The sequence below is a fragment of the Gallus gallus genome, chromosome 2 (genome assembly GCF_016699485.2).
Source record: "Gallus gallus isolate bGalGal1 chromosome 2, bGalGal1.mat.broiler.GRCg7b, whole genome shotgun sequence".
Lineage (NCBI taxonomy): Eukaryota > Metazoa > Chordata > Aves > Galliformes > Phasianidae > Gallus > Gallus gallus.
The window spans coordinates 110,590,088-110,614,065 of NC_052533.1; the positions used below are offsets into that span (position 1 = coordinate 110,590,088).

General features: G+C 40.3%; 1 protein-coding gene across 10 annotated transcripts in view; it reads left to right on the forward strand.

The window, feature by feature from the left end:
- Positions 1-23,978, forward strand: part of XKR4 (XK related 4) — a 236,470-nt gene that overhangs the window by 129,613 nt on the left and 82,879 nt on the right. For all 10 annotated transcript variants that reach the window (XR_003073937.3, XR_003073936.3, XR_003073938.3 and 7 more), the window contains exon 2: positions 17,637-17,836. Coding sequence is in view for 2 of the 10 variants with exons in the window: in XM_015282690.4 (XP_015138176.2) it covers positions 17,637-17,836 (200 nt within the window). In the remaining 8 variants the exon portion in view is untranslated. The remainder of the gene's footprint in view (positions 1-17,636; positions 17,837-23,978) is intronic.

Consider the following 23,978-nt stretch of genomic DNA (forward strand, 5'->3'; position numbering starts at 1 on the left):
AGTCAAAACTTTCATCAGGCTTTTGACTATAACACTTAAATTCAGTTGTTTCAGCTCTGTGTGCGCACCTGTTGTTGCAGATCTGTGTCTGATCTTTTTATACTGAGCATGTTGTTAGCCCCTCTGTCATCATTCAAGTGATTCTGCAAGTTTATATACTGCATGAGAATTAGGACTGAATTCTCCTCACCCCTTGTGTTAATTGTTTAGAGCATTTCCTCCCTTCTGCTTGAAGTGTTTCCCCGCATTGCCAGGATACAGTTCAAATCAAGCCAAGAAGACGGTGATGAATGAAACCCCACAGGTTTGCCCTGAACAGCAGTTTCAAATGTGAAGAGCTTAAGGTGAGCTTAGTCAAATTCCTTAGGTGCATTAAAATTAATTTGGAGGTCTCAGGAGGATCAGTCACACAATCACAAGGTTGGAAAGGACCTACAAGATCATGTAGTCCAACTGTCCTCCCATTGCCATTACTACCACAAGGCACTAAATCATAGAATCATAGCTCCTCATCCAGACGCCTCTTGAGCACTGCCAGGGATGGCGAATCCACCACCTGCCTGGGCAGGCCATTCCAGTGCTTGACCACTCTCTGAGAGAAAAGTTTTTCCTTATGTCTAATCTAAACCTCTTCTGGAACAACTTGTGCCCGTTTCCTCGGGTCCTGTTTGTCGCCTGGGAGAAGAGGCCAAAATCCTCATCACAACCTCCCTTCAGGAAGTTGTAGAGTGCAATGAGGTCTCCCCTGGGCCTCCTCTTCTCCAGACTGAACAATCCCAGCTCCCTCAGCCACTCCACATAAGATTTGTGCTCCAGACCCTTCATCAGTTTTGTTGCCCTTCTCTGGACACGTTCCAGGGCCTCAATGTCTTTCTTGTAGTGAGGGGCCCAAAACTGAACACAGTACTTGAGGTGCGGTCTCACCAGTGCTGAATACAGGGGGATGATTACCTCCCTGCTCCTGCTGGCCACGCTATTGCTAATGCAGGCCAGGATGCTGTTGGCCTTCTTGGCCACCTGGGCATACTGTTGGCTCATGTTCAGCTGAGCATCAACCAACACTCCCAGGACCCTTCCCTCTTCAATTCCAGACTGAAATCAGCTTCCAGGCCAGCTTGAGATACTGAAGTCCAAGAGCATGAAAAAAGCATTATTGGAAGCCAAGCTAAATAATGAAATCTAGACTGTTTCATTCAGGTTTTTGTTTGGTTGATTGGTTGGTTGATTTGGTCTATATCTTTGTTTGGGTTTAATTTTGAATGGCAAAGACCAGGTTCACTTATTTTTAATCTGCTCTTCTTTTAGACAAACTGATGTAAGTCTAGCTATGGCAATTTAAGCACCAGATTAACCTGTATGGGGGAATAAGCTGTAGTAGAAGCATTTACAGCTGGACAGCAAATTATAGCAAGGGGAAGGTGCTGTGGTCTGTATTCAGTCCACTGAATTAGCATACAAGCCTGGGAACTGTAGGGGTACTGCATCCTGTGAAGTGGGCTGAAGAGAGGGTCTGTGGCTGAGCTTGGTCTTAGCTTTTGGCTGAACCTACTGGAAGGTAACATTTTGGTGCAATTACCTGGGAGATATTCTGTCAATACTGCCTCATTTCTTTGCCTTAATTTCCCCAGAATGTTTTTATTGAATCTCTGTTGGTAGAAAAAAGTTAGATTGCAAGCATGTAGACTCCTGTAGGGTGTTCAACAGATGTATAAGACCATGATATAGTATGTGAGCACATATATATATGGAGCACATGTGCATGCGTATCTGTATGTACATACACATAAAATCTTCAACCTATCCCATTTTTTCAATCAGACCTAATTTTTGAAGAAGGGTAGAAGGCTCAGTCCCATTGATTTCAGTCAGAGTTGGTCTTCTGCCAATGCTTTCTGATAAGTGGGATGTTTCAGTGTTCTGTGAAGTTGTACCTATAAAGCGTTTCTAACACAGAGTAATCTGGAGCCAGGCTTAATCAGATACACATTAGTGAATGGAATGCACTTTTCAAATAATGAAATTCTACTTGGAGCACTCAGTGCAAGATAAGAAAATCACAGCAGATGCTACTAAAGCAAAGGTGGGAGTTGAGGGCAGAGACTGCCAAGAAACGCTAAATGTATTTTGCAGAAAACCCACTGATTTTTTTGTGTCTCTTTCTTTGCGTGCCATCTCCCTGCAACTAATTTTCCCCTAGGAAGTTGTAAGGTCACATTGACTTGTATGTTCAAACCATGTGGTCAGGAAGGAAAAAAGAAAAAGAAAAAAAAAAACAGATAAAAACATATTTGTGAAAATACTTAAATAGTCACTACAAAAGGAAGCTTTTGGCACAGGAGAAGATTTTTCTGCAGACTTTTTCAAACTTAATTTCAAAAGCAAATTAAAAGAGTGATTGATGGTCTTTATCTTGACCAAGAGTTCCAGTGCTTCACACGTATTTCATGCCAGTCTGCAGTTTGGTATAGAACATGCACAACAATAAGGAAGAAAGAGCCAGAAGACCTTAGAGACAGTGTTGATCATTAAAGTATTTTACAAGGAAAATAAGCATTTTTTTGGTAGAGGTTCTTTTTGGTCTTTTAGCCTCCATGTCTATCTTGACAAGCACAAGATGGAAAAGCAGAATGTACTAAGAAAACCATTCAGAATTATACCTCAGTACCAGAATGTTTTCTTCTTCAAGTAATTTATAACACTAAACAAGAGCTTTAACTCTTAAAAAAAAAATGCACAGTGTGTGAATTAAGAAGTGTAAAGAGAGATCCTTATGCCATTATGTGCCTGATATAAGTTAATAAGCAAACAGAATTCTTAGGAGTATAGTTAAACATTTGACCAGCATGTCAGTTGAAATGCATTATATATACTTGGATCACAAATGTCAGCAAAGGGTAAAAGGGTCCTAATTAGAAAAAGAATCAAAGTATTCCATGGAGAAATCTGGCAAGGCAAACAAGCATACTTTGAACTGCTGAAGTCTTTCCATGAGCACGCTCTGCCACAGCTATGGGACTCACTCCAAATGCTGGGCAGTGTGGTCCCACCTTCCTCCTGCCTTCGTCTCCCCATAGCTTCTAAACTTCTCACTTGTTCCTGCAGTCCTTGTCCTCTGAGATTCTCCCAGAGACATTTCAGCAAGCTAAGATGACAGAAAACTAACCAAAAATCAAATGAGAAAAGCAGGAGAAATTCTTGACTAGCACGTTGAAAAAGTTCAGCACAGATTCAGCTGTGTGCAGGACCTGGCACAAGAAGGGAGTGGGTCTGTGCAGCTGGGATTAGTGGAAGGTGGGTGTAGAATCGATGGTGGGACAGATTGGTGTAGGCATCTGCAGTGGAATTGCAAGGTCACAGCCTGAACCAATGGTTGAGTACCAGGTGAGAAGACATGGCTAACCCAGGGATCTCAGGTGCATTGCTTGCACCTACTGGAATGGGTGGACTCTGCGTCTGCCCCTCCTCACTCACTTAAGGGTTGGCAACCAAGGGAGCAGTAACTCTCTGGATAGAGATTGCACTCCTCTTGAGTTGTTGGTTGTTGGAGGGGTGAGATAATTTTTCTTCTTTGCCACCTTCTGTTGTTCCACAGTGCTTGTATTCCGACAGAAGGCACTGTCATTGCCTTTCTTTTTTTTTTTTTGCCACACAACATCCCTACAGTTATGACTTTAATTGCTTTTTTTGAAATGGCCTTCAAGGCATGGGGTCAAATTGGTCTTATATCTATGTAGTTGCAAATTGCAGAGACGAGTAAAGGTGAGTACAGAAATAGAGGACAGTAGCAGGAAACCTTTCTGATCATTCTGATTTTCTTCTTGCATGAAGAGATACTTGAGAGAACAGAAATGCTGCCAGAAGCAAACATGTCAAGACCCTCTGAAAAACAATAGAATTGAACACCCTTGCAACTGAGACAATCATCTTAAAAAGGTGCTTCAATTCCTTCAAGTGTTTTTTTTCAAAGACCAGTTCTCAAACTTAATTAGCATTCCTGAGACATAAAAGACCTTCTCTGACATGGAAAATGGTAGAAAATATGTAGAAAGCAAATGCGTTACCTTAGCTACCTGTTTGGGGTGACATTTTAAATACGGAAAATAAAGCCGGCAGAATTATAGTGACCTTTCAGCCTGAACAAATAAAATAACATCTGCCAAATCTAAATGGCTGCCTCTAGCTGTAGGAAATGATATGCATCTTTGAACACTAATACATAGGTCTTTAGTAGAGCTGGCTTTAGACCTCCTAGACCTAAACAATTTATTTCTCAGCAGAGCGTGAAAGGCTGAAAATTCATAAAATGTGGTGTATATGGCAAGGGGAAAATGGGGAGCAACCATGGCTGTGCACTTTTGGAGCCTGTCTGAGTAATCTCTCTCCCTCTAAACCTATCACAAGTCCCTCTATTTCTCTGGAAAATGCAAGAGTTGCTGCTCAGCTTATCTCTGTGTGTTTGCATTGCCTTTCCTATACGTTCAAATTTCTGTGTACTGTAGCAGAACACAGTTCCAAGTTATTTTCTGTTTCTAAATTTCCTCTGGAAACTCTGGGCACCTGTGGCTAGGGAGCCAGTTGTAAGCAAACAAATTGCTGTTAGAAAGGAAACTGGTGGGCCTAAAAAAGGATACCTTATCTTTATAATATTCTCCATAGGAAAAGAATAACTTTCAGAAGTAGCTTTTCCTGCTTCCCCAAGCTCTTTTTAATGTCAGGTGTCAGCTATGCCAAGCAAAGAGAGCAAGTTCTTGACTGCACCCACCAAAAGCTAAGAGCGGTTCATAGTTTTTATTACTTTCTTTGTCAGGAATATTTACATGCCTTTCCATCTTCACCTCTAATACTACTTAAATTCTAAGCTGCTGCATGCATGGAAAATCTTGTTCTGCTCTCAGTCATCCATGGGAACTATAATGGGGACACTGGTATTTTACCTAGCTAACATAGAAGGGATGCAGGCACCATAAACAGCAACTGTAATTAGCCAAAAATACTGAATTTCATAATGGTTTCTAAAGGTTAAAGGAAGTTCATGCAATTTGCTGCATGGGTTAATATAAATGGCTTTCAATTTAAGCAAATAATGCCAAACAATCTTATAATTTAGCAGCCGTACTATTAACATTATGTACAACTTCAGTTTCACTTGTGAAGCAGAGAGGTTTTTTTCATTCACTACAAAGGCGTGTATCATATTTGCCTTGAAGAAGTCATAAACTGTAATCTAGGCCAAGAATCAGCCTTGGAGTTAGGAGATAATTTGGAGGTGGGGTGTCAGTCTGAACAAGGAATTCAAGCTCTGGCACCTGGCATATGTCTGAGGGATTTTCGGTGACAGGGATTGGTGCATAAAGAACGGCCTGCTTGCTCTACAGATATTAGAATTGCTTTTTCTTACATTCAATTTGCTTGTAAGCTTTCATTTGTTTACCAGTGCTATGTGTATAAAACTGACCGTAAGGTCTACCATACCAATATCTTCACAGTTTCAGTATTAACCTTCCAGGATGAAAGGCCTAGTCTCAGGAGATGCCTTCAGGGACTGGAGCACCTCTCCTGTAAGGAAAGACTGAGGGAGCTTGGACTGTTCTTCCTGGAGAAGAGGAGGCTCAGGGCAATCTTATCAATGTGTATAAGTATCTGAAGTTGGGGTGCAAAGAGGATAGAGGCAGGTTATTTTCGGTGTGAGGACAAGAGGCAGTAGGCACAAACTGGAGCACAGCAGGTTCCTTCAGAAAACCAGGCAGCACTTCTGTATTGTGCAGGCAATGGAGCACAGGCACAGGTTGCCCAGAGGCTGTGGAGCCTCCTCCTTGGAGATCTTCCAAAGTCACCTGGACATAGGCCTGGCCACCCTCCTCTGCATGTCCCTGCTTGAGCAGGAGTTGGGCTGCATGGACCCAGAGGTGCCTTCGAACCTCAATCACACTGTGATGCTGTGATTAAGTTTGTAATGGAAGGGTAAACTCTAAGTTCACAAGTCTTAGTGGACATACTAGAGCCAAATCAAGGTTTGGAGTTACCCTTCAGAGCATTTCTAACCTGCACTGTGTTTTAGAATCCATCACTGGGGACAGTTCCCTTCTCATGTGTGTAGGGCTAGCACTGCCTGATGCTAAGTGGGAAATCAGTGTTCCCTCCTGCAAGGAAACTATTATGTCATGGTCTGAACTGATGATTGAGCACCTGGTGAAAGAGTATGGCTGTCCCAGGAAGCACAGATGCAAGCAATTCAGTGACCAGAAGTGGTGGACCCTGCATCCACCCCTTCCCTGAGCTCATCTAAGGGCTAGCCTCCCAAGGGAGAATGTCTCTTGGATGAGGGCTACTTTCTGAGGAGTGCTCTGTACCTAGAGACTATCATCACTTGGGTGAGTTAACTTTTTCCTATATATGTTTATTGATATTCCTAATGATATTATGCCTGCTATCACAAAGAATTTATCAGAAGCAATTTCATTGCTTCCAAGGACCAGCACCTCCACACATCACAGGTGAGCCTTCTGGCTCCAGTGTTTTCTCCCTTGCTCTAATTAAGAGTAGAGGGCCCAATGGCTCCTGGCAATCCTCTGTCCAGTTCTACCCTCTCGAAGGCACTCCAGTGCTACATTAGGCTATTAATTGTACTAATTTTCAGTGCAACTTTTGTGCCAATGAATTCAGACTTGATACTGGAAGTGTTGTTTTTAGATGCATAACCACTTGAAAATTATCTGCACACAGATTTTGTTCTTGTTTAGTTGTTACAGTTGTAGATTTGTAATGTACATTTGTATATTACTTACCTTTTAACAATACAGCCTCCTAAGCTTTACAGGCCTTTTATTGGTTGTTACAACTTTCTTTACTGGAATAAAAATTCCTATACTAAAAGCGAATGACAGGCTTATCCATATGCATCTGTATGCAAAAATGACTGTGTTTGTGTTGCAGAACTTTACAGATTTTTACCCCTACTAAGAATAGTATTAAGAATGTTCATATGCCAAACCTTAGCTATTCTTTTCAGGCCTTCAGCTGGAGACTAATTCAGCATTACTGACTTAATTCAGCCTTTCAGTTTACTTTAGACTGGCTCTTAATCAATGTTGCAGCAAAGCAAGTCACTTGTAAAGAAAATATCTAGTTAGGAGTTTAAGTGTTTGAATCAACCATTTTAAACTCATATTTTCAGTGAAATGGATGTAACTGCCTGTGTAGACCAACACTTACTGATAATACATATTTTCTCTGATGCAATTTTTTTCTCTTAAATAGTCTTTTCACTTGAACTTCTCCTTCTACTCAAGAATGAATATTTTCTGAGCTAATAGGTAGCACATGATGTTTATGAGGCTCTGACGTCCCTGACTATTATGTGGTGCCCCTTTCAATGACTATTGTGTTCATATTTCCCTTAGGTTGTCCTTCTCAAAATATGCTATAAAAGTGATTGATGTTGTCAGCTCTCTTTTCTCCTGTTTGTCTAGGGAATTTCTGACACAATAAAAATAAAAAAAATTGTTCTTCGTTCTTGTGGTTTGCCTGTGTTATCTCTGCCTTCTTTTCTGAATATCTTTACAAACAAAATGGCTATTGAATTCACAGGGAATTTAAGGATTTCTTATAAATTCATGCCCTTTGATACCAGCTATTCCTTGAAGCATGTATTCATAGTATTTTACTATTCTTTGGTGCTTTTTGGGTTTTGAGCTATATGTTAAGATGTAACAAGTAATGAAATAGAGAATTCCCATTAAACTAAAAATTGTAGTTCTCTAATTACCAGCATTTGCTTTCAAGTCCTAATGTAACTGCTGTCTTGCCAGCCCATGCTATTTTTTCCTTTGGCTTGTGTGCTACTGCCAGTGTGTCACCTCTTAAGTTCCTTCTTCTTTTTCTGTAAAGACCCTGCTGTACATTGTAATATTGGTAAGAGATCAAACCAGGAGGTGTGTAAACAGGTAAAATTCCCATTAGATTCCTAAGGGTCTTTTTCTCACTGAGGCTCTTTGGATTTGGCCTATGGGAACTGATGAAAGGCTGAAATGAAAATGCTGCCATTTGCCCTAGACCTTTCCCCCTATGCAAAACTCAAGCCAGAACTGTTATTCCAAAGATTTCTGAATGCTACATTTGCAAAGCATGTGGATAGAGTTCATGGTGTGGTGTTTAACTTAATATTCAAGATCGTTACTTTGTGGGATGCTGTTCAGCACTGCTAATACTATTAGCTGGCAGACTTGTTTTGAACTTATATAAATCTTATATGAATCTTATATAAAGTTCTTCAAGGAGGCAACAGTTAAAGTGCATTCTCCGTTAGTCAGGACCACTTCTAAGCACCAACTGGAAGTTAGCTTGAACTATTAAATAATACCAACAGTCATTTGAATATCACATAAAAATCAAAAAGTACTGTCTGCCCATACCTTAATGAGTGACTAATCCCACATTCCTTCCTGAATCTTAAAGATTGCTCCATCCAAACAATGAGTATTCAACTTACTAGGTGTTCTGTATGAGAGAATTTGCTGAAAGCTTTTCCTGAGTACTTCAAAAGGAAAACCTGAAATACAGACTCCTGTATAAGCAGGCTGAGAAAATAGTTATTTACAGCATAGATATTTCCAAACAGAATTCTCAGTTGTATGTTTCTTCTGAGCTAGAAAGTGCAGGCAGGTTCTAACAAAGCTCTTATAAGAATTTCAGAAGCTTTTTGGGGGGAAGGAAAGGGAAAGTTGGCAATAGTTAATTTTTACTGGTTAGTGGAGGCAGCTAGCTCCTTCTGCTTCACAGTGTGAGATTGCGTGCTGGACCCCAAGAGTGACACAAACTAGATTCATCTTGGCACACACCAGTAGTCTTGGAAAAAGATATTTATATGGAAGGAAACACATTTTATTTTGTCAGTGGGGATAAAATATGGCCGTATTTTGTCTTTGAGGATAATATGTAGCTTGTACCCTATGCATTCTGATTCTGTAGTATTTGCACTACTGTTGATTCTTTTGACTTCCACAAAAGGTACTTCAGGCATCTCCACTGCTTTAAAAACGCATATTTTTTTTTTCCTTTTTTGGACCAAGGAGATTGCAGCTGCCAGCTCTTGTCCTGTGGAAGTTGATGTTGGAAAGCTGCCTGTTCTGCAGGTGGCTTCATCTATTTAATTCATCAAAGACACCAAAGAAAGTAACAGACAACATGGGTTCTTGTAAATAACAGAGCATAGTTGTTCCTTCTTCTAGGTGGTGAGTCTGACCAGATGTTCACCAGCTTGCCACCGAAGGGTTCCCTAACAAAGCTGGCCATGAACTGAGGCAGTAATGCTCAAGGGTATTTATTCTGCTGTCTGCTCCAGAGCTTCATCTCCATGTTGAGCCCTCCCCTGTGGATGGTTCAGAGTGATAAATAGCCCATGTATCTCTGGAGATGGTTTGAAAGATGGATGCTGGGAGAGACTCAGCTTCCCAGAGGGACCTGAGTATCTCCATGTGCGCAATGTGAATAACAAACACTGTTACCCAGGAGGTGAGCTTGCCCCAAGGATGCAGTGTCTCCAGCCTTGAGACCTTGATTTGCAGTGTGCTGCTGTGTACTTTCCTCCTATGGGAACTACTAAGGGGCTAAGAAAGGCACCAAGAACTCTTTGCCTTATTCTAGTCTCATCCTAATTTGGTGTTGGGATGCTGCATGAGTGCTTCTCTGGAGGACTGGGAAACACACTTGCTACCCAGTGCCTAGAAGAAGTCAGAGGCACTGCTGTCCAGTTATGCCCACTTCTTAACTCTCCAAGTGTTTATTTCTTCAAGGGTAGTCAAACAAGTAGTCATGAGGCAGGTTCATCTTCCCTGCTGGTCTCACAGGGAGAGCCTTGGAACTGTTTCCAATAGCTAGGTTTTTGCTGCAACCCTTGAAGCTCGTGAACTGAGGATGCTGACAATAATGGTTATATTCCTGGGGCAGCTGAGTGGTAAGGGTACCTGGCCATGACTGATAGCCTTTCTGGAGAATGCCTGAAGCTCCCTAAGGGAGTCTGATTTTCTGCTCCTTGATTCTTCTTGGTATCTGTTGTTTCCCAGGATGTTTTGAGATTAATAACATGCAGATAGGGTTAGAAGTGAATGCAAATATAATGAGGAGGAAGGTAGGAGCAGAGGTAAAAGAAATTCTGTGCGACCACTATGGGTCAGAGAAATCAAGTTTTTCAGAAGGCAAGAGAAAGGCTTCTACATGGAAGCCCGTGAAAAACCTTTCAGTCTGTAGGAAGAAACCCAGAAGGAGGCTGCAGAGGAGTCAGGAACTGGATTTAGTTCTTTGGAGCACTTCAGCATTAACCTAAAAGCCATGTTTCCCTAATGGATTTGTGTAAGTGTTGCTCATCTAGGAAGCCTATATGGACCCTTCTGACACAGTGGGACAGCCTTTGGCTTCTCAGGGAATACAGAACATGGATCTCTGCTCTCTCTGGTTTGGCTTTGTGTTCATTTGGGAAGCCTCATGTCCCTAGGGGTCTGGTCTCACACAGGCTACTGATTCCAGGTCCGTAGTAACATGTAGGAAACTCCTGTATTTCCCAGCAGTGGAAACCAAGAGGCCTCTGGAGCTCACAGCAATTTCATCAGCTTTTGATGAAGCAGACGTTGTGGTTAAAGAGCACATGTGTGTAGTGTCATACAGGAAACATGAGCACAGTAGAAGTTGATAGCTATGCTAAATGTCTAAATGGCCTTGTCTCTGATTAAAATAGAAAAAGTGGCTGTTATGTAGCATCAGTGGCAACAACTGGTCTGAAGAGATGTTGTGAGATGTGTAGCAGGCTGTGAATTTTTCTCATTTTGTTTCTTCATTTTCCTTTTTTATTCTGGATTATGGTATGTAATGAAGAAAATGCATGAATATTGGGTTTCCTTTGGCCATCTTGTCTTTTCCTTATTAAACTCGCGCTTCTTCATACCTGCTTCTACCATCTTTCTATACCAGCAATACAAATACTGCATGTTCACAGTTTGGCCTTGTCAGATAAGGAAGAATTCTGGGGTTGACTGGTCACATTTGATTAATTTAGATAGCCATGAAAATTCAGATGGCCATAAAATGCTGCTATTAGTCATGGCCATTTGGGAAGGATCACCCAGTCATGGAAGATGCTGCAGAATGTTTTAGTGATCATAATGAAACAGATGTAATCACTTCGTTTACGCTTATAAAGTGTTTTGCTTTGTATTAAAGGAGATATTTCACTGATATCTTAACACTTCAAGGGGAAATTAAATACAAGAAGTGGGTTTATTTTTGGTAATGGAGGTATATTCTGGAAATAAGGCTTCTAACAGTTTTTATGATGAAATATTCCCCATTAAGATCTGTCCTCATGTGGATCTCATCTCAGTGACACAGGTGAAGATGCTGCACTCATAATTTAAAGTAAATTAAGCCCATACATTTGGCTGCTGGTAAATTGCCAGAACCATGCTTGGTTGGACAATGTTTGGTCACTGCTGTGCTACAGGATGTATTGCGGTTTCCCTTTGCACATTAAACCTTAATGCTCCCATCAAAAAATAATTTGATTGGAAAATTAAGAATTGGCTGTTACGGCTTGTACCTTCCTGGAAAAGGGAATTAGAACTGAACTGATTTGTCCCTTTCTTCAGAACAAAAAGAATAAGCATGTTCTGATAAGAAAGTAAGCATTCCTGCTAAATAAACTTTTTTTTATGTATTCATGCTTACCTAATAAGAAAGCACATAAGAAGCAAAACAGAACAATCTGTTGTTATTTAACACAACAAATACTGTTGAGATACAAATACAGTTAAGTTTTTCTGGTAACTAGGCAACAGAAGAAAATACCACTTATCTGAATTGCTGTTTATTCTACTGTTTGTTAGCTCTTCAATTGTGATTTTTATTCTCCTCACCTCAAATACAAAAGGAGCAATTGTTCATGGTATGGCTAAATTGTTTAATGTACTGTTTGATACCAGGGCGAATTAGACATCAGAATAAGCATCTCGGATTGCTGCAGCTAGCCATTAATGGTTTTTGATCTTCTCGCAAATGTTTCAGTAGATTATGTAACATAAGCAAATGTCCTCTACTGATTTAGGCAATTGTAATAAATATGGACTACATGAGGCATGAAATCAGAACATTTCCATTTTTTCCAAAGAATGCAAATGGCTTCTCATTCATGTGTATCATCCTAAGGACTTTTTAGATGAAACACATGGTAGCAATATAATCTTTGACACTTCTAAACTGAAGGCTTTTTTCCAGAGCTGCATGTATTACCATCAGATGGATGGTTTCATTAATGTGAAAATCTGTAGCAAGAAGAGCTCAGAGCCATAACCAGACTGGGCTTGCATATGGCTCTATGCTTCTGCATGCCCATGCTTGTCCACACTGTCTGAATGAAGAGCTACTGAATATAACTGTTCTTAATCTCAATTTCTAACTAAAGATGTGCAATAAAATGTGCAGCTGGAAGAATGGAGGTGAGGACAAATGGCAAAATTTGGGATAGGAATCCCAGAGGAGCTCACCAGACTGAAAGACATCAATGAAGCTGAACCATGGGCAATGAGATCAGTTCTGCCCTCAAGGGAGCAGGTCCACAAGCCATCAGGATTTGGTTTCCGTGTCCTACTCCGTTCTCTCTTCTAGAATAACTGAGATCTGAGGAATTGCCTCCTGTTTGCAAAGTGTTTGGGAGGTTCCTTTGTCTGCCTTGTACTGGGGCAAGAGCTGAGGGAGTATTATCAAGACAGGAGTATTCAAGACAAACACATTCCTTAAAACGGGAGAGAAAGAAGGAAAAAAAATTCTGCAAACCAGATAAGGGCAATTCATTCCAATTACTGGCTTAGAGAACCACACCTGGTTTTGGGTGAATGCTGTACCTCGCTCTCACAGGAAGGTGTTAGGTTGACTAGCTGCCAATTCCTGGGCTGTGAATCCTGTAAGATTATTTGCATGCATCCCAGTTAATCAACTACTGTTTGTAAAGCCCTTTAAACTTGGAAAGCACTCTTATAAATATTTGGTATTATCATATAATTACACTACCACATCTCAATTAAATGCACAATTGGGCATGCTTTAATTATGCAATTAAAATGTCACTAGATGTATTTTAAATGTAGATATCTCACTTGAGGCTGATGTCTCCTTGAGTTTAGCATGGAAACCTTGAGCAAAATGAGAATTCTTGATTTTTGAAACTCTGGAGAGCCACCTTCTGATGGGAATGAATGGATCTACCCCAGTACAGAATTTTTTTCCACAGCTACAAATATAGGTGACTTTTTCCTTCTGTTTGGCTTTCATCATGAACACGTTTTGTAGGCAGCATAGAGATTAACCTGCTTTTTTGTTTGCTTTTGACTTTACTGCCTTCCTTCATTAATATAATGGAAAAAGAATGTCATTCAAGATCTTGTCCCAGATATAAATCATAACCCTGAAGTCAGTGGAATGTACACCATGTATTTACAATATACTTTAATAAAGCAATTAAACACTGAAGCATTCTCTGTTTCCTCCTAAGAGTAAAAAAGGCATCAATTTTCAAAGAACAATATATATGTTGCTATCTGATTATTAGGAATATAGGAAGTATTACTTCCTACTCCCTTCTCTTCATACTGAGTAGTAAGCTTGCTTATGTCACCTTATGTTGACTGACTAAGCAGCGGTCTGGCTTCAGAGGAAGAAAAAGAAAATAATTTAAACATCTGGTACCACTTTCTGGTAGTATTTTTTTAGTCTTCTAACTTTTTCTAGCTTTAGGAAACTCTGTTACTTAAGATTTTCTCTGCAAACATAAGTCTCTTTTAATGAAATAAGAAACTTTTATAGACTATCTTGACTTATTAGATGAAGTAGTTGCTTTCCTAGATGGCAGTATTGTTGCCGTAGTTCACATTTTTCCTTTCTCCCTCTACTGCCCAAACTCTGACTTAATTGCTTCTTGTCATTTATTTTCATGTCAATTAAATGCTTTTTGGGGAAATGAGTAGGCAGTTTTTGTCTGTTTGTAGGGAACTGCATACGGCCAAAGTTTAGGTCTTAAGATATAATCACCACTGAAATAATAACACACCTGAAACTTCATGTTTGAGCAGTGTGCTCCACAATGAATCTAAGACAGTTTCAAAGCCAGAGTTGTCATGAATCCTTCCTGTATCTTGCTTGAATGTGATTGTACTTAAGGGCCACAGCTTGAACTCAGGAGAAATGTGAGCTCCACTGTAATGATACCAGGTGACCAGAATGAGAACAACTCTTCAGGGTGGGAACTGCGTTTGAGTGTGTCTGCATAGCATTTATAGCAATTGCTGACAATAGGACTTCAGTAACAGTGTCTAAGATACAATTACATAATGCATATATATATAATAGGATGTGTCATTATTGCAGTGATAAGCTATATTTGGAAACCACAACAAGAAAAGAACTTTCTATTCTTTTTTAAAATTTAACCATGGGTATAAAGTGTCTTTGATATATGAAGCATTTTATGAAACCATCTTTTTATTTTAATAACTGCTAATTTGCACACATAACATCAATTGCTGGTGCAATTAATTGTGGATGCAAATGAGGATGTTTAGCTGTCTAATCACCTGATTGTGCCTATAAATCAGTGACAGTAATTATGTGTGTAAATGCTCATTTTAGCCTGCAATTAATTTGGCCAAAATTGATAGGACAGAAATAAACACCCTGGGCTGAAATTTGGTCCCTAGTGTGTAAAAGAGAAAGTATCTTCTTCCTCTGCCTCTTGTCTAAATTGCAGAGAGTAAAGTAGACAAAGAGCAATGACTCCCCAGTCCCCAATAACTCACTGCCAATGTTTCACAATAAAGTGCAATGGGAGAGGAAATATTTCCATAAGGGTTCATTAATCACAACGTATTTGCCATGCACAACCACTCTGCAGAGCAGGTGAAGAACCCTAAGGGATGTTGCCTGGCACAGCATGTCATTTTCCTAATAGGAAAAGTATTTTTTGCACAAATGCTGTAAAACTGAAGTTGCAGATGGCTCCATTGGCAGGGTTAGAGCCTCCTGGCACAACCTTCATCAGACAAAGCTACTTTAGATATTTATAGCAAGGGTCAGGGATATCTCAAAAGAAGAATGCTGAAGAGGCTGTCTGCCCCACTAAGTGCACTATTCCCAGGTGTGCCCCTTGGAAGGGCATATGAGTCAGGCCAAAACAAAACAAATAGCCCACAAAACACAAACTGCAGAACAGCATGCAAATCTTGCCTGTCCCTGTTGTGATTCAGGACTCTAAAGACCTAGGAACAACTAAATCAATTGCAACCAAAAACTTAGGTGTTGAAAGAACTTGGCTAGCAACACTGTACAAAAAAAAGAAAAAAAGATACTCCTGTAATTCAGAGCCACCTGATGTAGTTTTAATTTAGATGCGATTTTAATGTTTTTTGCTTTTCTATTGCTGTGATGTGTGTTGTCAGTAGAAGTGCTGCTGGCTCAGATATGAGCTCTGTGCTGCTCCCTGGTTTTGTTTGATGTGTGTTCCTGAGTGAAGCTGTTGCTCTGATGTGTACATTGGGTACGAGGGTATGTTGGGTGCAAATCCAGAGGTCGTTCTCTGCTGGGGCAGCTGAACCCTGGGCTCTTCTGTCAGTCAGAGTACCTTCGTTGACAGAAGGTACTTCTGGAGTTAGAACTGATTAGAAGAGGAACAAAGGGTTACATACAGCTGATATATACAGTCCTCACAATTCACTGTGCTCTACTAGTTATGAAAAGGATTTTATGTTGAAAGCGTATGAGAAGAGAAATGCTGGAATGCTGTATCCTAACCAATTGAAGCATTTCATATCAGAAGTTGTTAAAATTTGTTAAATACATCCTCATTAGAAAATACAATTTGGCTTTAAAAAAGGCTGTGAAAATATATTAAAAAGATCAAAATATAATAAGAAATTATTTCAGGTCCACGATGTGACAGATTCAGAGAGAGAGAAAGAGAACAAGGGATCCAGTTCATTTAGCAGCCCAACAGGTCACACTGGTAAGATAGGATGCAAGACGCCCTGATTCAAGACAGTATCTTAATCTTGAAAACTTTTCATTAAGTTAGACTGTTTTTCCAGCTAGCCTCAATTAGTACTAAGCTATAATTGTAGGAGCAGAGTGGGAGTCCAGATTTTCTGACAGAATAATAAAATAAAAAGCCTCGTACGATGCAGATTTTCTGTCCTTCAGCTCTTTGTCAAAACAAGGTGTCCTACCCCACACCTGGCAGGTGAGAGTAGAGCAGACCAGAGGCCACGCAGCGATCATTTTGCTATGGCCCATGTCACAGAAGATCACTGCAGGCTCTTCAAGGGTCGTGGAAAGCATCCCAGCAGCCAGGTGGCTTTGCTGTCATAGGATATCCCTTGCTTTCTAAAACAGATCATTGCTGTGGCATCCACTGGAATCTATGTTGTTGGTTGATGGCCAGGTATTTTCCCATTGCTTGCACAAGCCATCAGAGCTGACACATTCTTTCTGCCCACTAGAGGGCTGGAACACCTGTCCTATGAAGAAAGGCTGAGGTTGTTGGGTTTCTACAGCCTGGAGAGAGAAGGCTCTGTGGAGACCTCGTTGTGGCTTGTCAGTATTTGAAGGGAGCTTATAATCCTGAGAGAGACTGACTTTTACACCATCTGATAGTGACAGGACAAGGGGGAATGGCTTTAAACTAAAAGAAGAGAGACTAAGGTTAGATGTTAGGAAATCTGTTTTTCAGAGGCTGTTGAAGCACTGCCCAGAGAAGTTATGGATGTCCCATGCCTGGAGGTGTTCATAGTCAGGTTGGAGGGGGCCCTGGGCAGCTGATCCAGTGGTTAGCAGCCCTGTCCATGGCATTCTATAATTCTAGGATTCTAGGATTCTACAACTCATTATTTCCCTTATCTGCCAATTACAACCACGAGCCTGTTGGGCTCCTGGCTCCTGCTGGTGCTCCCCGCTGCTGCCGCACAGAAGCAATCATAGTGAGTTAGTTCCCATCACCAAGGCGACTCACAGCAAGATCTCCACTCTTCCTAAAATAGGAACTCACTGATAGATCTTCTGACTTTCTAAAATAGTCATTCTATGAGAAAAATCACTATGTATTTGGCTGTATCTGAAACTTAGTAATAGTAAACTCTAGACCTGTGGAGAATCAGGAGCTCATCCATAGCAAGGCTTGACCTTGGTCTTCCAAGTCCACACAGAGCTCCACAGGAATGGACTCAGTTCTTTGCAGTTTCTGAGTAGAGGACATCACAAAATCAGGTTTTTTTTCCCACCGCTATTTGAAAAAGCTCCAAGGGAGACCATGTAATCAATATATCTCCCCTATATTTCTGTTCAGAAAACTGGGTCTGTGAAAGGAGTACTATTTAGTAAATGTGTGTATGTAATGCTAAGCTTTTTAAATAGTTTTATAAAAGCAAATCTTGTCCTCAGTTTAGTTTACTATTATCACATCAATTATTATAAATTGCAATATGATATTCCTTTTAAATAAATGTTCAGAACGTTGAAGTACATTGGCAAAATGTAGGTTATTTTTGAGAAAACCTGTTACCTGTAAAATACCATTCTGCATTTCTATAATTTATCTCTTTTATTTCCAGGTATTTCCACACTATATACTTGGGTATCCGGAGTCGACAGAGTGGAGAGAATGACAGATGGCGGTTTTATTGGAAAATGGTGTATGAGTATGCAGATGTGAGTATGCTGCATTTGCTAGCCACGTTTCTGGAAAGTGCACCACAGCTGGTCCTGCAGCTCTGTATTGTTGTACAGACCCGTACGCTCCAGGCTCTCCAAGGTAGGAGTTCATTTAATCTACTTGCTTTTAACATTTTAGGAAGATGCAGTTCCTGTACTTGCATATTTATGCACACTGAAAACGGCTATGTGCCTCATACTCCTTTCATAAGAGCAAATCTTGCTTACTAGCTGCCATTAAGGCGTTAACTCTGACTTTGTCAAGAAAGCCTGTACTGTTGTTGTTGTTTTGTTGGTTGTTTTTTTTTACATTTCTTATTGTCCTGAGTGGTGTGAGTAGGATTTACAGTGCTTTGCTTTCTATGCAGTCTTGTAATAGAAAAGCTCTTCTGATTATCCACTAGGACAATGTTAAAACTGCATCACTCAAGGTACTGCTCTTCTCTCTGTCCTTTTTCTTGTGAACCTTCAAAAAGCTCCAAACTCTAGAAATGACTTTCATATGGTTTTATGCAAAACAGAAGATGGTACAGAAGAAAGCAGATATTCTGTGAAGAAAATGCTGGTGTCTGTGGAATAAGTATCCATCATTTCTCAGCCATGTTTATCTGAAATAATACAAGTCAGCTGCTGAGCATTACGAGAGCACTAATTCCTTCAAGCTATGGGTTTCTTCCTAAGGCTGATGCTTTCAGCAAGCATGATTACTTCTTTAAAATGGTAAATGCTGCACATGTCCTTCCACAGGGCTTGTCAATCAGTGATACAGATATAGAAATGCCTCCTTCTCTGCTTCTTTTTTGATTCTACCTTGGGGTATCTGACAGCTTGTCTTTCATATTGCACTAATGTTTTGTCTTATGGCATAAAGACAAAAGGCATGTGGGCAGAAATTATTGGTGAGTGAGTAAGATCTTGGGATGCAGAAGGTAACACAAATATCATGAGAGACTGAAGAGTAGAAAGGAGGAAGGACAGAGGAAGGAAAGTGCCTCTGTACTGGACAGAACTGTTGCAGCACCTAGCTCCAGGAAGTTCTTCATCTTGTTAGTTCATTGTGAGAAACATGCAGTGAGACTGATTAGGTGAAAAGGAACTGGGAATAAAGTAGGTGACTGTGAAAACCTTGATCCTGGGCAGTTTCCTGTGGATAAATCAGACTTTTTTTTCATTTATTCCTCTTTGAACTGGTGTCTAATACAGGCTATCCTTCTTCCTGTGTGGTTTTTTTTTTTTGGTTTTGTTTCTTTAGATCTAAAACTTTGTCACCTTAAGGGGAATAGAAAGCCAGTTTCTACTTTAATTAGTTGGTGTTCTGTACAAATAGGGTTGCCTGAGCACTTCTTACAGCTATTTCTCAAAATGATGCTGCCCCACACCGAGTTCAAATTGTTATTGTTCAGGAGATTGTATTATCACTTCAGGAAGCTTTAGCCCTCCAGAAAAAAAGACTCCAGAGTGAGGCTCAGAAGAAGAACATAGCGAGAATACTGTATGGTCAGCTGTAATTGGGGTATCTTCATAAACTATTAATACAGAAGGCCTCTCACATTAATTTTTGTGCAGTAACAGATCTATGAGAAATGTGGCTGGTGAGTAGGCACTAAGCCTGTGATGTACTATGTAAGTGGTTGTTAATTAAAGAAAATCTGGAATACTTCAATTTAGAAGGCAAAGATTGTTCTTGAAGGCTGTAATCAACTCTGAAATCTGTGTATCGGAAACCTGAAAGGGATAAAACTATAATTATTTATTTCAACTGAGAAGGGTGAGAATATTTACTGATTCTCTTTTCCCCTGTTCTCTTCCATCATCTAAGGAGAAAAGGTTCCACTTTAAAAAACTAATAAAATTAAACAAGTTTCTAGCATTTTCTTTAACAGCAGTACCATTATATTCTCCAGCTGAAAGTTAATATATTTTAGTACATTGCCAGCTGTGAAAATCCTTTATTTTCTGTGCTTCTTTTGAAGAAATGTTGAAGATAATGCATTGTATGATAGGATGGCAGATTTGCTGTGAGGTTGCATAAGAAGAGCATAAATCCTCTCTTTCTTCAGCTACATGTTTAAAAAGTCCTAGCTACACCATACACGCTTCAGCTCCTTGTCCGCTCACTGAGCCTGATACAGAGATTCCTAACGTGGATCAATAAAGAGAGGTTTGGATCGATTTTCTTTGTTTAGAGAATGGTGTTTGGTTTTTGTTATTGTTCCTTTTGCCTTCTCACTCACAGAAATGAATTATCACGATAATTGGTAAGTGCCAAGATCACTTGTTCACCTTCTTGAAAGTATGCTTCCATCACAAACCACAAATTTGGCATGGGAAGTGAATGATACTGGAAATGCCTTGGTGTCTAAGCAGGGTATTTTTAATATCAAGCCATTAATGACCGCAACAGAAACTGATAAATATTTTATTTATGAAATCACATTTATTCCCTTCAGAAGGAACCAAAATAGCATAATTTTCAGAAGGACAATACAGGATGGCTGTAGATTTCCCTCTTTTGTTAAGTGTTGGATAGGTCTGCTTGACTGCTTCTGTCAGTCATTAAGCCCTGCTAATCAAGATAAAAGTACATACAGATATGTGCATAAGTCATAGAATCATAGAATGGCATGGGTTGAAAAGGACCACAGTGATCATCTAGTTTCAACCCCCTCCTATGTGCAGGATCACCAACCACTAGACCAGGCTGCCCAGAGCCACATCCAGCCTGGCCTTGAATACCTCTAGGGATGGGGCATCCACAACCTCCTTGGGCAACCTGTTCCAGTATAATACCACCTTCTGTGTGGAAAAAAAACTTCTTCCTAATATCTAACCTAAATCTCTCCTGTCTTAGTTTAAAACCATTCCTCCTTGTCCTATCACTATCCACCCTCATAAACAGACTTTCCTCCTCCTGCGTATATGGTCCCTTCAAGTATTGGAAGGCCACAGTGAGGTGTCCCAGGAGCCTTCTCTTCTCCAAGCTAAACAAGCCCAGTTCCCTCAACCTTTCTTCAAAGGAGAGACGCTCCAGCCCTCTGATCATGTTAGTGGCCCTTGATCTTATGAAGATCAAGAGGAACACTGCGCAATGCATGCAAAACCGTCCCTCTTCAGTTTTTCATGTGTTGCAGCGAGGGCCATTTCAAAAGTCCAGAGGATGCACCACGAGGTGCACTTGCATGGACACACTAAGCATGAATTAAAAAAAAACTTGCTGTGTACCACTGTACCATGACTGCTGCAGCAAGTCATTGCTCAGGCCAGAGGCTATAAACAGTCGTGAAGGAATGGCTTCCCTCTTTCGCATTGGTATCCAGAGAAATTTGAGTATTGATAAAATGGTATCAAATTCTCACACTTATTATTTCAAATCTGATTCTTTAAGATTTCATCCAAACTTTCAAAATTAGAGGAAATGGTCTGTCTTATTCTGCCTGCAATCAACAGCCAGATCCGTCCCACAGAGGAAGGAGTGAAATGCATTACGTGGGAAACAGATGATTTCTTAGCACTAATTTTTCAAGGAAGATAACTTCATTGTGATGCTCGGCTAAGCTGGAGCTCTGCTAATCTCCTCTCCTTCATTTTACCTATTGCCTCCATCTTTTCCACTCTGGTCCTTTGTGTTTGCAAAAATATCTACTGTCTAGAAGTGCCTAGAAAATAAGTAATTTCTCAGTCTTTTCCTTGTGGGAGTCTGTTCCCCTACCTTTTTCTTCATGTGCTCTGTGCACAGCACTCCCACAGCAGTTTCTCTGCTGAGCCAGCAGCACCTCCAAACTGCATTGCTTATTTTTTTTTTTTCACTCTCTCTTAATTATTCTGTAGAAAAGTAATCTAAGAAGCTGCATGGTGGGAGTCAGTAGCTGCACCAGCCTTATTCTTGGTGAGGAATGAGGCAGCTCTGCATGTGTGGGGGGCAGTGGCAGAAAGTTCACTGAAACAACTGATACTCATCCTACATCCACTTGCATAAGTACTTATATGTGGACAGAAGTGTATAAAGTTGCTTGCAGATGAGACAGCTCAGCTACTAGATATAGTCTAACAGTAATATCCCAGTGATCAGGAGGAGCTAAACAATCTCACTGCAAGCCTACACTGATCACCTGAGATTCCATGTAGACCTGGGTCCTTTGCTCCATGTTTTCAGTTCTGCTCCCAGGGCTGGGCAACCAGGTCCTTCACTGCACCTTTGGTTTTTCAAGTCACAGAGAGCTGAAATACCAAAGTTGAAAGTGTTTGGATTATAGAATTACCCAATAAATTCATTAGACTATACATAATTCCCTTTAAAATGCCCCCACCTTTCAAGCTACTTAATAAATAACCAGTATCTTCATGCTCTTCCACAGTAAAATACCACAGGCTGTCTACAGAGATCAGTCTAAAGGCCATCACACTTCTCTTTGTTTGGATCTCTGGACATCCAGCATAATGACCACAGACCACTATATTTGCTGTACTGGCTTGACAGGTGCATGGGTTGACAGAAAAATGGAAAGACCTGGATTAGCAAACCAGCAAACACCACTTTAGGCCAACCTGCCCACAGGCCACAATTAGAAATCTTCAGTTTAATGATGGAAAGTCCTGCCTGGCACCTCACACAAGTTGTGTGATTGTATCACTGGCATTCTCATGGCTGCACACTGGTGGACCCCACTTGGGCACTTTTCCCCACTGTTTGCTTGATTGGGTCTCAGCAGGATGCATTTGGACTCTCTGGGACAGAAATGTGCCACTCAGCTCATAGAAGTTATGCAGTGTCATGTGGGTCAGTCCCTTCCCATGTCACCTCTTTCTGGAATCTCTTCCCTCAGACTGGCAAACAACCTTGGGCCTTTTCCTTTTATTTCCTTGGGTTTCCCCATTATGCCACTTGATTTTAGAAAGTCTTCCTGTCTTAAAATTTGTGAAAATAAGCAAACATATAAGCCTGCCGACTGCCTGGTTGGAACTCCTATGTGTTAGCAGAGTTACTGTCATCTTATTCAAGGACATGGTGTTCTAGCTACTTATAGATGAGCAGATAGACAAGATTCCTCCCTGCGTTTACCACAGGACTTCTTTATTTATGCTGTATTAATTAAAGTATTGTTTAAATTATAGATTAGTTTCTCATTCCTGTTTACTGCATATTACTGCAAATTATGCTTGCTAGTCAGCACTTAACTATTTTTTTTCTCCTTCAGCCCTTGGGGGATTGTTTTGGCTTTTTTATACAGTTCTATTAATCAAAGTCTCTATCAAAATTTAATCAAAGTCTAATCAAAGTTCTTAAAATAGACTGACAGTAGTGTAGAAGCAGAATGAGAAGTTCAGAACAATTAATAAATTAATTAAATTTTGTTAAAGTTACCACACAATCACAGAGCCAATGAATTCTGCTGAAATTTCGTTTCCATGAGATCTCACTGGCCAACTGTTTTTCCAGTTTCTGCCAGCTCTGCTGTTCATACAACACTGTTCATACACTGATAGTGCATACAAAAATCCACAGTGCTACTAAGAATCACTCTCCAGTCTTTCTACTCCAGACAGGTCGGTGCTACTGCCCGAGCTGAACAAGAATTTCAGGATCTCACTGGTAGTTTGTGACATGGTTAATAGGTCCTAGCTTTATCTGGCTGAAGGAAATTATGTGTTAGGTCATTATAAAATCCTCTGGCAAAACTCACCCTTGGGCATCAGAAATTCAAACTCTTTTCACATCAGTGCAACGAACTGAAAGTCATTCGGGTTCTTGGGTTTTTGTTTTGTTTTGTTTTTTTTGTGAGGCCAGCACTACATTTTGCATAGCTTCTCCTTTTTTGTGACCTTCACAGCAATTCTGCATTACTGTGTAATGTGCTGTGTGCAATTTTCAGTGCGCTTTGGATTAAAAAAAAAAAAAAAAAAGAATGTTGATGAAAATTCTTATCCAATTTGATATATATTTGTATGGAAATAAGGTTTAGCTCTTAGCTCTTGAGTTCTGGGCAGGCTGCCACTGCTTTTCTCTCTGCTGTCAAGGTTCTGTGCTACTGCAATCCAGCACCCGAACTTCCCAAAAAGAAAGAAAATCAGAGCAAGCAGTAGTCACAGAATCAGCTGGCAGCTTGGCAAAACAGATTTTCAGTGACAAAGATGAACAAGCATGGTATACTTGGAGTAAAAGAATCATCGGCAAATGACTTAAACTGATCTATACGCTCCTCTTGCAAATCTTAAAATGCTGTATTGCACTCCTTAGGGTAGAG